The sequence below is a fragment of the Mangifera indica genome, chromosome 1, assembly GCF_011075055.1.
Source record: "Mangifera indica cultivar Alphonso chromosome 1, CATAS_Mindica_2.1, whole genome shotgun sequence".
Taxonomy (NCBI): domain Eukaryota; kingdom Viridiplantae; phylum Streptophyta; class Magnoliopsida; order Sapindales; family Anacardiaceae; genus Mangifera; species Mangifera indica.
The window spans coordinates 2,044,389-2,059,145 of record NC_058137.1 but is presented as its reverse complement, the minus strand read 5'-3'; the positions used below and the strand labels follow the sequence as shown (position 1 = coordinate 2,059,145).

Here is a 14,757-nt window from a genome sequence, read left to right as displayed (position 1 = left end):
GACCCTAAACACTAACTTTAACTTGTGTCTGTCCCAGATTAATTGTAATATTTTTCAAAAAACCAGGCACAGGTTCTCATGTGTTTCCATCTGGACCAACACAAGAGTTTCAACCATGCTTGGCAACACATGGAGGAGACGCAAGGATGGCAAATATAGTATGTATTTTGTTTTCTCTATATACAATTTTATAGTTGTATATCATTACAGCAATAATCTTCAACATGAATCCATTTTCTGATTCTGCCACTCTATACAATAGATGAGTGATGATTTTTTTTTTCCTTTTAGCAAGCGGTGGGGGAACTAAAACAGCAGTGCCAGCAAGTGCAGCCACAAACTGAGGAGACAAAAGCTGCATTTACAGATGTTGTGCTGATATCTTTTCGGATGCCACAGGAGAAGTATCCGGTATTCTAAACTAAAATCTTTATGTAGGATTTTCTCAGGAAATTGTGATTGTAGATTTTCAAAGTCAATGTGCTCATATTAGTGATAACGAAATGTTCAATGCAGATCTATCAGCACCTGGCATTGGAAGAGTTTTTACATTTAGTGGTGGAAGTAGACAACTATATTCTGTGTGAAATCTGTCCGCGCCATTTGCTGAAGAATGCCATGGAAACATCAACATCTGATTATTTTGTGAGTAATATTTTATATTCTATATTCTTTCAACAGAATTCTTTTTTTATTGTAAAGGTATGTGTCAAAGCAGTTCTGTAAGATGCCTACAATTTTATCATCTTACCCCTACAATTTTGTGTTACTACTACAGTTTCCTATGCCTGCACCATTATTAAGACAATTGAGACCAGATTTTAAATACGAGAAGCTATATACTTTCACCGAGAGACTAGAAAATTGGAGGCTTCTTTATAAACAACGGGTCAATGGAAAGCTTGACATTGTGAGTATTTCGTTGTTATGAGATAGACATCCTTTACTAAAGTCATCCATACATTAGGGTTTGCAAGTTCAATCGAGAAGACTTTTCTTACAATAAATGTTTTCATATTAAACCTTCTAACATGAGAAAATGAAATTTATGTTTCATGTAGTACTATAGGCACGGCAAATCTGACAAGTTTTTCCGGTCAATGGTGGAAGTCGTCAATTTTATAATGTATGAAATTTATCCCTGTCACTTGGTGAAGATTGCTAGGGGGAAACCAATGGCGGAGCCTTCGGTGAGTTATATTTTGTATATTCAATGAACAAAAATGTTTTACTTTCATAGAAACACACGCATATTGCCATTATAATATTAACTGCAAATATTATTCACAGAAAACCGAAAGCAAGAAGAGAAGCGGATGAACTGCTGAAGTTTCTCATAACAACCATGAACAGGAGATTAAGACTACAATAACCCAGAAGGAAGCAGTCAAATCTTTTCTGAAATAAGCTCACAACAATCTCCAAAATCTTTTCAATAATAAAAACCGTGATGAGAGCAGTACTAAAGTCAATAAAAAACCTCGGAGGATATCTGATTGAGAGATTTGAATTTTATTATTATATAAATTGACAGAATATAAAAAAATTTGGCTTGATATTAAAGTAAGATTTATGGGCTCATTAGGATGACGACAAGATAAAAAGGCTTAGCTTGACATTGTAGTGATGTAAGATTTACTGACTCTTTATGATGACAACAAGATTGTAAGTTAGAGCTTGGTATTAGACTGATGTAAGATTTATGAACTCCTTATGATGACGACAAGATAACAAGTTTGAGTTTGATATTATGATTACATAGGATTTATGAACTCCTTATAATAAAAAAATGTTGCTCTTATAATGAAAAAATTTAACTTTTTAACTTTTTATGAGAAATGTGGGATGTGAATCTTTATAAAGATGTACTTTTGATGAAAAATTAAGTTATATTTCTAGCCTTCACAACAATTTACATCAACAAAATCTATTAGATGGAAAAATTTAAAAAATTTTTTCTTTTTGCATAATCCAGAAATGGGGTTAAGTGATAAAAATAAATATTCTATAAATTCCTCCTCAATTCTTTTTATGTTTTGTGTGTTTCCAAATACGATAAATTAATATATATTTTTATATCTTCAACTATATGAAAAACATGAAATTAGGTATGATAGTTTGATATTTAATTGTTTTTTTTTAATGTAATTATGACTTACCAATTAACCTTTAATTTTTGTAATTATAGATCATTAATGCAAACAATATTTTTTATTGATGAAACAATATTCCTCTACTTTGCGGTGGAAAAGTTTGTTTATCCACTTATACATGGGTTTATTAAGTAAGTCAATTGAATCGGGTTTAACTTATTCAAATTTAAACTCAAAAATATTTTCAACTTGTGCCTTGAGTTTTCCCATTCAAGTCTCAAAATTTTTATTCGGATCTAGTTCATTAAATTGAATCGATCTTCAAGCATATTTTGGGCCATTTTGAGTATAACTTACAAACTTATAAAAAAAACTCTTGTAGTAATTAAAATTAAAATAACATACTTTTGAATGCATAAATGAGTTAATTGATGAAATATTATCATGTGATTAGATGATTTTGATTTAAAAATAAAATAATATTTAATTATATGATAATACATCATATGCATATTTATTTATATACTCAAAATTATGTACATATATTTTTTTTAAGTGTATACATATAGCATTGTTCAAATTAAAAATAACCAAGTCAAATATATATAAAGTTTCATACGCTACCTTTATATCTAATATTCGTTTAGGTCTACCAGAAAACAAAAATTTAAAAACAATAGTTTCAAACATCAAATTAATGTGTAAAAGAAAGGATCCTTTGACATAAACAAATTTAAAAAAATATAATTAGAGAAGTCTTGTAATTCTATTGAATATAAGAAAATTTTAACTTGAAATATAAAATTAACAAACGTTATATACTTTTCAAGTCCTATTGAGGCTAAGGCTTGAACAATCTCTATTCAGTGCATTGTCACCACCGCCAACCGATAAAGTTCATTTTTCATATTAGGTTTGGATGATACAAAGCAAAAATTGTTGGTACTCCTAAAATACATATATGATTTCTCAAGTAACTAAACAAACAACTCTTGAGATGTTCCTAAAATACATATTATGATTTCTCAAGTAACAAAATGAACAACACTTGAGATTGAGATGTTGGAATAAAATTAGTTTTTTTTTTGTTAATAAAATTATGTATACATATTTTTTAGTACACAAATAAATATACAAATAATGTGTTATTATATTATTAAATAATTTTGAATTAACGATAAAATAATACATCTCAAACTACCATCAAACTAGTCTGCTCTAAGATTTCAAATATTTCAATGCTTCTAAAACATAATAATTACATTAATCGAATAGGCAACATGTCTCTATGTTCAAGAATAATTTAATCACATTATGTTCATAAAATTGTCATAGAAAACACCCTTACATATCCTAATCAATTTTACAGGTCAAGTCCTTTCAACAGAACATAAACAAGATTTTCATTAAGGCCATGTCATTCTATTCAGTCATACACCATCAACCATTCAAATGTATATAATTTATTCTCATTATACCATCACCTAACAACATAAAAGAATAAGCAAAATCACTGCTAGGTATGGAAATCATCCTAAGAGAATACGAAGACATATAAATACAACCTCTACATTTAGCCTAGCAAGAAGACTTCATGCTGAACCTTCAATTTGATCACCTGAACTCTGCCTCCGTTCCTTGGAAAATCAACTCCAAAAGTGTCGAGATTCTCTCCTCTCTCAAACTAGGATAAGAGTGTTTAAATAGCTGAAAAGAAAAAATGATCACATCTCACAAATCATGGAACATGTTCCTTATTTAAATTTACTCATAACCAATGTCACGGTTGTGCATCCCTTGATGCATGATCATGCGCCTGATTTAAATTCTCTGAATGATATCTATATCGTCCATGTGACAGACTAATAAACAAACGTGCATCATCCACGTACAATTGTACATCAACACTTTACTATTTTCATTCATTGAATCGTACATGTGACTGTTACATGCAAAAAGCCAACTCTTAACAATTTATCGTACATTTTGCAAGCATGAAATTGTGGATTTGGTTGTTTAATAGCGGTACCTGAATCATTCTACACAACAATGATCGACGAAGAACATGGCAAGACAACAGTTAGGTGACCTTCGAGTTCCTGTGCTCCCATATGAAAAGCACTTGAGCTCTCCAGTTAAAAAATTCTCTTTATTCAATTTTGAATTTACTACCTATAGATTTGATATTGGAAAGTTAGTTTCTGGACATGCAACATGACTGTACGATGGTACTGAGCTAAACACTCTCTATGGATAGCTGAAGAATCAAACAAAGAAGAAAAATTGGCCATCGACACTAGTCAGAATGACTCCGATACCATGAAAAACTTTAAAAGCACCAAAAGAAAAATCAAGGAATTAAAAACTCCAAAAAAAAAAAAAACATACATTTTGAAGAATAAGCAAACTGTATTTTTCAATTAGATATTTCAATTTATATACACGATTACAAGGTCAATCTGGCAGTTCAAGTTAAATTAGATCTAAACCTTCTATCTTATTACGTACAACTCACAAGAATTCGGTTACTTTCCGTCTGATTAAATTGGTGAAACAATGACTCTAAACTTCAGCTCTAGAGATGGAAGATGAAAGAATAACTTTTTTTTTTTTTTAAATGAGAAAGAAAACCTTCTATAACATTAATTCACTGATCATATGCAAAAACGACTCCACTTTACCAATCCAATACGTACCATTTTACTAATCTTTATTAACTTTCACTTAACAGAATCTCAACATTGTGAAATTCTTTTCCGAACACCCTAGTTTGATTACAATTTGAGTCAAAATTAATTTATGTTGTGAAAATTGAGCTTGCACATATGTAGCTTTTCTCTGGAAATTAATTGTGATTATATATATTCTGCTTGGAAAAACATGCTCATGATAGAAATTATGAAACGTTTCATGTAGTATACCATTAGCAACAGGCATTGCGACAGTTTTTCGGATCAGCATTCAACTATATGTTGTATGCAACCTGTACACACCATGTGCAAGCGATATATATTCAGTAAACATAAATATTATATGTTTATCGAAAGAGAAAATATAAATTCCATGAGATTACATATGACTAGCGTATGAGAACACTAATATTATAACTGCAAATATTAGTGACGATACTCTCATCTGGTCTGAGGATGAAGAGGAATTCTCTGGCCTCCTTTGTACAGAATTAATGACTAAAGAAGATACTATAATTTTATTTTCACTAATCATTTTTGACCTAATAATACAGAATTTCAAATTATAATATTTTAGACACTTCGTTTGTTGTTGAACCTGAGAATCCTGAGGAGGGAGAAGTGCAGAACAAGTATATTGGCTGTATAGCCAGCACTAGCTGCTAGTAATCCTGGAGAAGCGGAAACTGCTTGAGCTTCTGCCATCTCGGATTCTTTACAAATATTTTTAATCGGTTCATCAACTTGAGATCCTTACAGAACCCTATTACAACCCAAATGATTTTATTTTGGCTTCGTGTTTGGTGAAATTGCTGAATTATGGCGAAGACGGATTCTTGGAATTGGATTTTTTTTCCAGTGTTTTTATTTTTCGTCCTTCTTCATTGGGCCAACAAAAACCGAAGTTTCATAACTAATAAAAAGATTGATATGTGCTTATAGTTGGGTTGACACACTCTTAATTATAAGAAAAATATAAGAACATTTAATAAGAAAAATAAATTATTAAATCAAATATATAATCACGATAAATAAAGCTCTCTAGCATGGAGGTCTTAAAGTTTTTAACATGTGTAATTTTAAGAAAGATTAACCAAACGTTGTTGCATACCTTTGATCCACAACACAATTAAATTTTTAAAGCATTTTTATCTAGAAATTTTATTATAACGGAAACAGAAGAAAAACTAAAAGGAAGAAAGCATAGAACATAAGAGGTATAAATAAAGAGCAATAATATATGCTTACGGTTTGAGTATACAATTGGTAAATTGGGTATTCAAATAATAAATCATTATATAATTAAATGTTATTTAATTATTAATTTAAAATTATTCAATCATACAATAACATATTATTCGTGATCTAATTATATACTCAAAACTATATGTATATAATTTTATTGATAAAGTATAGGTTCTCAATCACAACCCAATCCTAACAAAACTGTATGAAGCATTTTGTTTCTCACGTCCACATACTTTAATTCACAGATTTAAATAGAACAATTTAGTGATAGATTTCTTCAAGTATGATATCTGACATCATCTCCAAATTTGGAAAAGTATTAAATCTCTGTGCTGCTTGTTCACCAAATTAAATCACTACAGAATTAAAAAGTTTGTATAGAGCAATATAATAAATTCAAGAAGAAGAAAAAGGAAATATACAAACCATGCCATTAATGTTCATTTAAAAGGAAAGAATAGACTTGGCAACCAAATTAATTTGTGTACACTGAATATGGACCACCCAGCTAGATTTCCTTTTTGTGAAGAAATTTATATATGGTATGTAGCATTGTAACTGCAGAATTTTGTATTTAATTCATGGAAATCCTGTTGATTCTCTGTGTTGCATGTTCACCAATTAAAATGTTTTAAAATGAATTGGAAAGTTTGTATATAGCAAAACAATAAATTCAAATAAAGAAAAAAAGAAATAAACAAATCATGCCATTAATGTTAGTTTAAAAGGAAAGAATAAATTAAGCAACCAAATTAATATATGGATATGGCATATAGTGATTGGACAATACAACCCAACAAGGATTTCTTTTTAGCAAGAAGTCTTATTTATATGGTAAGAAAACCCAGCATTCTAATTGAGGATTTTTTTCTCAATTTAAAATTATGGAAATCTATTAAAACTGAACTGCAAAATTTTGCTGTTCCTTTCCTCTCCAATACGAACCAACCTGAGCCTTGTTGCATGTAGATGACACATCATAATGAATTTCACTTCACTTAGCGCACAACGGGAAATTATCATTCATCCGCGAGATATTGCTTAACTTAAAAAAACACATAAATATTTTGAACAATCTTGATAATACATACTTTCGTCTATACAAACACTTTCCCCCAACAAAATATGTGATATCGATTTTACCCTAGGAAAAATTATAATTATTATATTCTTTTTTAATTCTTCAATTCATTTTTTGATAAAAAAATGAAAGAAATTATAAAAATGTTAAAAAAAAAAAGCAAAAACAAAAACAAGAACAACAGTTGTTGTAAGCTTATCTATTTGTTTATTACTAGAAAGGTTATTATTTTTCTTGTGCGGATAGAGATATTAAACCCAACGGTGGATTTGTGTCAAGATTGATAAAATTTCAAGTAGTCAATTTGAGCTCGGATACATTTTTTTCAAGCTGGTGATGAGTTTGATGGAGAAATCATTAAGGAAAAAGAAAAAGAATAATTAGAGAATAAGCTAAAAAAACATAAGAAATCAAAAGTAGACAAAGAAGATTTAAATCACTAATGAAGATGAATCTATAAATAAATTTTCGACAACTTGATAACTTTAGGTGTAGTTATCATAGTTTGAGTTCAACTCATTGGAGAAAAATATTAAAATAAGTCTAATCCAGCTTAACTCTGATTTAACTCTAATTAGACAAGCTCATGATTTGTTTAATCTTTAAAAGTAAAAAATCTTAAAACAAATTGGTGATTTTGAAATCAAATTGAATTAAACAAGCTAGCTAATTTGATAATCATGTAATAGTATCATAGTATAATGTATATGTACCCTTGAGGTAAGCATGTCAAAATATCTTGCTAAAAAAGCAAGAACAAGAATTGACTGGTTCCCAAAATTTAGAAATCAAAATCAGAACTAACTAGATAAAGTTCTTATCCTATAACCTATCTAATCAGTTTTGATTCCTCCTAACATTGTTCATGCCCTGACCGATTCCATAAAAAAAGATTTGGAATCTATTTGAGATAGGTTGGTTTTTCTTTAATGAATACACTATTCATTTATTCGTTCCAACAAATGAATGGTGTATTTTCTCTAGCTAGATGCTTCATCCAAGCTTGGTGTTTTCTTTGATTCTTAGCTAATCAAGCGTATTTCCTTTTATCACAACGTCCCATATTATTTCTCTATCAAGCAATTAATCAAAAAAGAAAAATACAATTATGGTTTTTTTTTTTACTTCTTGAAAACAAAAACACAACAAAAATAAATTAGAATCAATATGACATACTTACCCTTTCTTTATTTTTTAATAATAAAATCCTAATTTGAGTTATTGTTATTGTGTGGTTGCTGATGATGATGTCTTTATGCATAGTGGTAGTTTAATCATGAAGAGACTTAAATTATAGGTTTAACACAATTTAAGAATATTATTTTTGCCTTTGAAGTTCATAAAAATATTAGGGCTAGGTTCCTATTTTGGTTTCTTAAAGGGCGGAATTGACACTATCCAATTCCACAAAGAAAATTGAAATCCATTCGAGATAGGTTGGTTCTAGGTAGAATCGACCTATCTCAGGTATTTTCTTTAACAAATACATTATTTATTCGTTCCAATAAATGAATAGTGTATTTTCTTTAATCAAATGTTTCGTCCAAGCTTGGTGTTTTCTTTGGTTCTTAACTAACTGAGCTTTTTCCCTTGGATCATGATGTCTCATATTGTTTCTCTATCAAGCAATTAACAACAAAAATACAATTATGTTTTTTTTTTTATTTCTCTAAAACAAAAATACAACAAAGATAAATTAGAATTAATATGATATACTTACCCTTTCCTTAATAATAGAATCCTGATTTGAGTTATTGTTATCGTGTGGTGGCTGATATGAAATCTTTATGTATAGTGGCAGTTTAATGATGAAGAGACTTGAATTACGGGTTTAACACAATTTAAGTTTTTTTTTTTTTTTTTTGCCTTTAAACTTGACAAAAATATTAGGATAAGCTTCCAATTCAAGTTCCTTAAGGGTTGGAATTGAAACCGACTGATTCCACAAAAAAAGAGTTGAAACCTACCAAAGAGAGGTCGCTTTTTGCTTTCTATGCTCGCCCGCTATATGTACCAAATTAAACAATTTATTTACGTACAATAAAACTATATGCACACACTTTTAAGTATACTATTTGGTATACAAATTATTTGTCATCATTTTATTAGACAATTTGAATTAAAGATAAAATAACACTCGATCATATGATTGTACATTATCTGTATATCCGATTGTATACTCAAAAGTGTGTACACATATCATTGCTCAATTTACATATACTTGGTCCATCCCCTACTTGTGAGAAAAATCTATTCCCCATCCTCGTGCTTGCAGAAAAAATTCTCCTCATCATCCCTTACATGAAGAAAAAAATCTTCTCCATATCCTCATACCCTCGAGAAAAGATTTCATCTTCGTACTTTCTAAACATAATATAAATATAGTAAACAAAAAATTAACTAAAATTAAAATCAACTTATTATGTCAAATGTCACAAATAACATATATTAATTATCTTATTATGCATAACAAAAATATAAATAAATTTAAAAAATAAAAAATTTAAAATTATAAAGATATGCTAGTATTTTAAGTAAAGATATTAATATAAAGAGGCGGGAAAAGGCACGACCACGAGGGCAAGGCAAGATGGGGATACAAATATCTCTGTCTCTGATTGAGGGGATTTTGTCATCCACGTTTTTGTTCCCTTTTCCAATTTATATTAGAGAATCATTTCCCCATTAGGGTCAAAGATTCTAAATTCAGACCGGAATTGTTATCTTTAGTTTTTTATATAAAACAAATATAATTACAAGGTAGGATTTCAAGTATTTCCAAATATTAAAAACTTGCCAATTATTCATGTCTAGGTCTACCTTGCCACGTTAACTTACCAAATGTGCAAGTGGGGGTTGGTGGCCTTTGTATGCTATATAAGACACCAATTATGAAGTACTTTGTGTCTCTCTCACTTTCAATTCTATATAGTCTTCTATTTTAACTCGTCTTTCAAACTCTCTCTTTATCTCTTTGTGTGTCAATCTAAGGTTTATTAATCATAAAAAATGGTTATCATCAAAGAGTTGGAAAGCAACGACTTTGGAAATTTAGATTTGAGCATGGTATATTTTAATTTTTGCTTGTTACTTATCAATAAAAAAAAATTTTCTTGTTAAATATCAAGTATTCTCAAACCATAAGAGAGTAGCAACTTAAGGCCATAGATCTGGTGTTTTTTTAACCGAATTTCTCATTATGTTTTTGTTTTTTGTCATGCAAGGGCTCCCTATAATTTTGATTCTTAGTTAACACTAAATATTACTCACTGATGTCTCCCTGTAGATTTATCTATTGTTATTAATCCATTATTCACTAATTAAAATGTATAGAATTGATTTTGGGTCTAAATGATTTTATCTATATATGAAAAATATTTTAAATCTGATTAATAGGATAAATGAAAGAGATTTCATACACTCTCATTTACCCTTACTGCCTAGAAAAACTTTGAATATATATATATATATATATACACACTGTTTTTTTATTATCATTTATAACCAATTGTGAAGGAAAAATATTTATACAAACATTTATAATATCTAGTAGTAAAAATATAAAACAAAATTTATAGATCTTAGAGTTTCAAGATCTGTTATCAAAGAGAACTTATAATTAAATTTATAGATTTTGAAGTCATATCTTAATCATAGTATTATATTAATTAAATTTATTTGTTATATTAATAGATAACATAAATAAGTTTTTCATCTTTGAGGTTTGATGTGTCAAAGTAATCTTACATGATTCAATGGTTATAGTATTTTTATTTTTTTTAGTATTATAAAACTAAATAATTCTCTTCCATAATTGTAATCTTTGTTATTCTAAATTCATTTTTATAAGATAGTGAACATAATTGTAAATAACTGATATTTGTATTAACTTTAATCTTTGTTATTCTAAATTCATTTTTATAAGAAAGAGATAGTAGTTGAAGGTTGATAGTTGACCATTACTTGTTAACTGTTAAAATTTATAAATATGTTATATTACTTATGCTTCTTTTAATATAATAAAATTTAATAGTTAATTATTTATTGTTTGTATTGTTATAATTTGTCTATCTAATATTTATGTTTATCTATCTATATACACTAGTTTTGTTAATATTAGAAGGTTAATAAGTTTACCTGACACAACTAGAAAGATAAATTAGAGTTTATATCTTGGTTTATTTTTCATTTTCAATCTTATGTATCTTTCGTCCCTAGTTTATTTTTCAATTTCTAAATACTAGCCTGGTAGGAATCTTAGTAAGCATAAATTCAGATAGTTGATATTTGTATTGACATTAACCTTTATTGTTTAAGTTCTTTTCTTAGTTTGTTCTTCTTGTCTTTATGATCTCTTGATGTTTATTTCTTTAATTTTGACATTTATTAACATTACATTAATTTGTATCAATCGCGAACACATCAAAATAATTTTAAACCATCATAGATGAATTCAAATGTCTTGCCTTACGCATCAATCCATGAAGGACAAGAGATAATGGAAAATATAGTACATATTTTGCTTTCTCTACATATAATCTTGCACTAACTTTCAACATTAATGCATTTCTTTAATTTAGGGTTATATCTTGCATTGTTTTTCATTTTTAGTCTTATATATCTTTATCCCTACCTTCAAAGTACAGTCATGGGCTGCATATTAATTAGGCAAATTCATTGGATTGTAATTTAATAATCAGAACTGTTTTTGTACATGGAGTACACAACATTTCACATATATGGAAAATTTATAATTCTATTTCGTGTCATTTTTTAAGTAGCTGTTCGTGAGCGTACATAACCATTCTATAGGTTTCTTCTTCAATTTATATTTGTAAAATTTCTCTTGTCTTGCCTCTCCCAAGTTATCTGTTCTTGTGTAAATTTCTCTTTGATAAAAACCTCCTAAAGTTCACCAGAATGGACATGATGCAGCATGTTGCAAAGGCCCTAGAAGAGACCAATCCTCCCCAACCGCATGTTGAAGAATTTCAACCGCAAGTTACAAAGCATCTGAAAGAAATGGTCCTCGTAAGTTATTTCGTTTGCTCTCTTCTCATGTCCCTATTGCTATGTTGTTTGAATTGTAAGTGTTTGATATCTACATTCTTCATTTAGCAAGCGGTGGGGGAATTAAAACGGTTGTGTCAGCCACTGCTGCCACAAAATCAGGAGGGAAATAATGTAATCACTGATGCTCTGCCGCTTTCGTTTCGAATGCCACAGGCGACTGATCCGGTATTCTAACACTAAAACTATTCTTCCTTCGCTCTCTTTACCACAGTTTCTAGAGTTTTTTTTTTTTTTTAACGCTGAGCAAGAACCAGCAAAGTTAACCTAATTTAACTTATTCTTACCCTGCAGAAACGAAACAAGACAAAACTACTGGGGGATATCACAAGATCTTTTACGCTTCCTGCGCAACTTCTTGCCGGTCATGAAGATGACCTAGATAACGTAACTATCTTTGTTCTTTGATTAGTTGTATTATACAGAATAAAAAAAGATTATTAATCATCCTACTCTCACAATTTTGTCTTAATTACTACAGTTTCCTGTGCCTACATCTTTGTTGGGCCACCTGATGCCAGGTTTTAAAAACGAGAAGCAATATACTTTCACCGTGAGGCTAGAAAATTGGAGGCTTCTTTGTAAACAACGGGCCAATGGAAAGCTTGATATCGTAAGTGTTTCCTTACTATGAGATAGGCATCCTTAACTAAAGTCATCCATGCATTAGGGTTTGCAAGTTCGATCAAGAAGACTTTTCTCACAATAAATGTTTTCATATTAAACCTTCTAACATGAGAAAATGAAATTTATGTTTCATGTAGTACTATGAGCATGGAAAATCTAGTGAGTGTTTTCGGTCGATGGTCGAAGTTGTTAATTTTATAATGTATGAAATTTGTCCCCGTGACTTTGTGAAGATTACCAAGGGGACACCAACAGCGGAGCCTTCGGTGAGTAATATTTTATTTACTCAATAAACAAAACTGCTTTCTTTTCTTCGGAAAACTTGCATATTGTTATACTAATATTAACTGCAAATATTAGTCTCAAGGAACAGAAGGTAAGAAGAGAAGTCGGTTATCCTCCCAAATTTCTCACGATGATGAAGAAGGGGACATGAAGACTGCAATAACCCGAGAGGAAGCTGTCGAAGCTTTTCTTAAAGAAGCTTACGAAAATCTCCAAAATCTTTTTAAGAATTAATACAATGGTGAGAGTAATTCGAAAACGCCAAGACTACTGGATTAGCTTGATATTGTAATATATGATCATTAATTAATGCAAGCATATATTTTTGTTATAGGCCAAACAGCAATTTCTCACTTATGAAACGATTTCTCTACTTTATGGTGGAAAAGTTTATTTAACCACTTATATACAGGTCTATCAACCGGGCCTATTGAACAATGTTTGACTTGTTCAAACCTAGACCCAAAAGGATTCCGAGCTTGGACTTTGGGCCTGCTTGCTCAGATCAAAATTTTTATTCAAGTTTGGTTTATTGAATTGAATTGGTCTTGGAGCATGTTTTAGGTCTATTTCGGGTTTAACCTGTAAATTTAAAAAACTGTCAAAATACATTTGCAATCTCACAAAGTTCTGAAAACACTCCGGAAGTAACTGAATTAAAAATAACCAACTCAAACATCATATTTCAAATTTATTCCGTTACAAACTTTTTTATTTTAAGGAATATGTCCAAGCATTCTGAAAGATGCCTACCATTTCGTCTGTCCTACCCTTACAATTTTGTGTTAATTACTACAGTTTCATGTGCTTGCCTCATTGTTGGACCAACTGAAACTAGGTTTTGAATACAAGAAGCTGTATACGCTCTTGGAGAGATCCTTACCTAAACTAAAGGTATCCATGCATTAGCTTTTGCAAGTTCATTTTAGAAAACTTCCCTCACAGAAAATGTTTTCATATTAAACCTTCCTATGTGAGATAATGAACTTAATGTTTCATGCAGTACTACAAGCACGACAAATCTGACCAGCTTTTCGTGTCAATGATGGAAGTCGTCAATTTTATAATGTATGAAATTTGTCCTCGTCACTTGGTGATGATTTCCAGGGGGACACAACGGATCCTTCAGTGAGTAATATTTTATATGCTCAATGAAAAAAAATGCTTTTTTTTTTTTTCATTTGAAGATACTAATATTATTTGCAAATATTAGTCATAGGGAACATAAGTCAAGAAGAGAAGTCGATTAACTGCTCAAATTTTTCATGACGACAATCAAGAGGAAGAAGTCAAAGCTTTTCCGAAATAAGCTAACAACTATCTCCAAAATCTTTTTGATAATGAAAATCGTGGTGAGAGAAGTACTAATGTAAATAACAAATCTTGAAGGATACAAATTGACAGCAAGATAACAAGATTGACCTTGACATTGTAGTAATGTAAGATTTATTGACTCTTTATGATGATGACAAGATAATAAGATTGAGCTTGATAAGTGATGCAAATTTTATGGACACTCTGCGAAGAAAAAACATAATTTTTTATAATGAAAAGATGTAACTTTTTTTAGAAATGTAAATTTTATGGGAAGTTAAACTTAACTGTTATAAATAGGTGTTTGGTCTTCTTTACCTCTTACAATAATTTTACAACAACGAAATCT

At 29.7% G+C, this 14,757-nt stretch overlaps 1 protein-coding gene across 1 annotated transcript; it reads left to right on the top strand.

Annotated features, from left to right (window-relative positions):
• LOC123208459 lies at positions 1 to 1,771 on the top strand. Its single transcript, XM_044625998.1, has 6 exons — positions 1 to 158; positions 292 to 411; positions 517 to 645; positions 779 to 910; positions 1,062 to 1,190; positions 1,291 to 1,771. Exons 1-6 carry the CDS (start codon positions 147 to 149, stop codon positions 1,318 to 1,320), a joined length of 552 nt encoding a protein of 183 aa, XP_044481933.1. The 5' UTR covers positions 1 to 146; the 3' UTR covers positions 1,321 to 1,771.
• The last annotated feature ends 12,986 nt before the right edge of the window (positions 1,772 to 14,757 follow it).

Bases quoted from the DNA above. Each gene is read 5' to 3' on its own strand.
- LOC123208459 (XM_044625998.1), top strand. The intron at 412-516 runs GTATTCTAAACT...TGTTCAATGCAG, and splicing joins TGCCACAGGAGAAGTATCCG to ATCTATCAGCACCTGGCATT. The intron at 646-778 runs GTGAGTAATATT...TTACTACTACAG, and splicing joins CATCAACATCTGATTATTTT to TTTCCTATGCCTGCACCATT.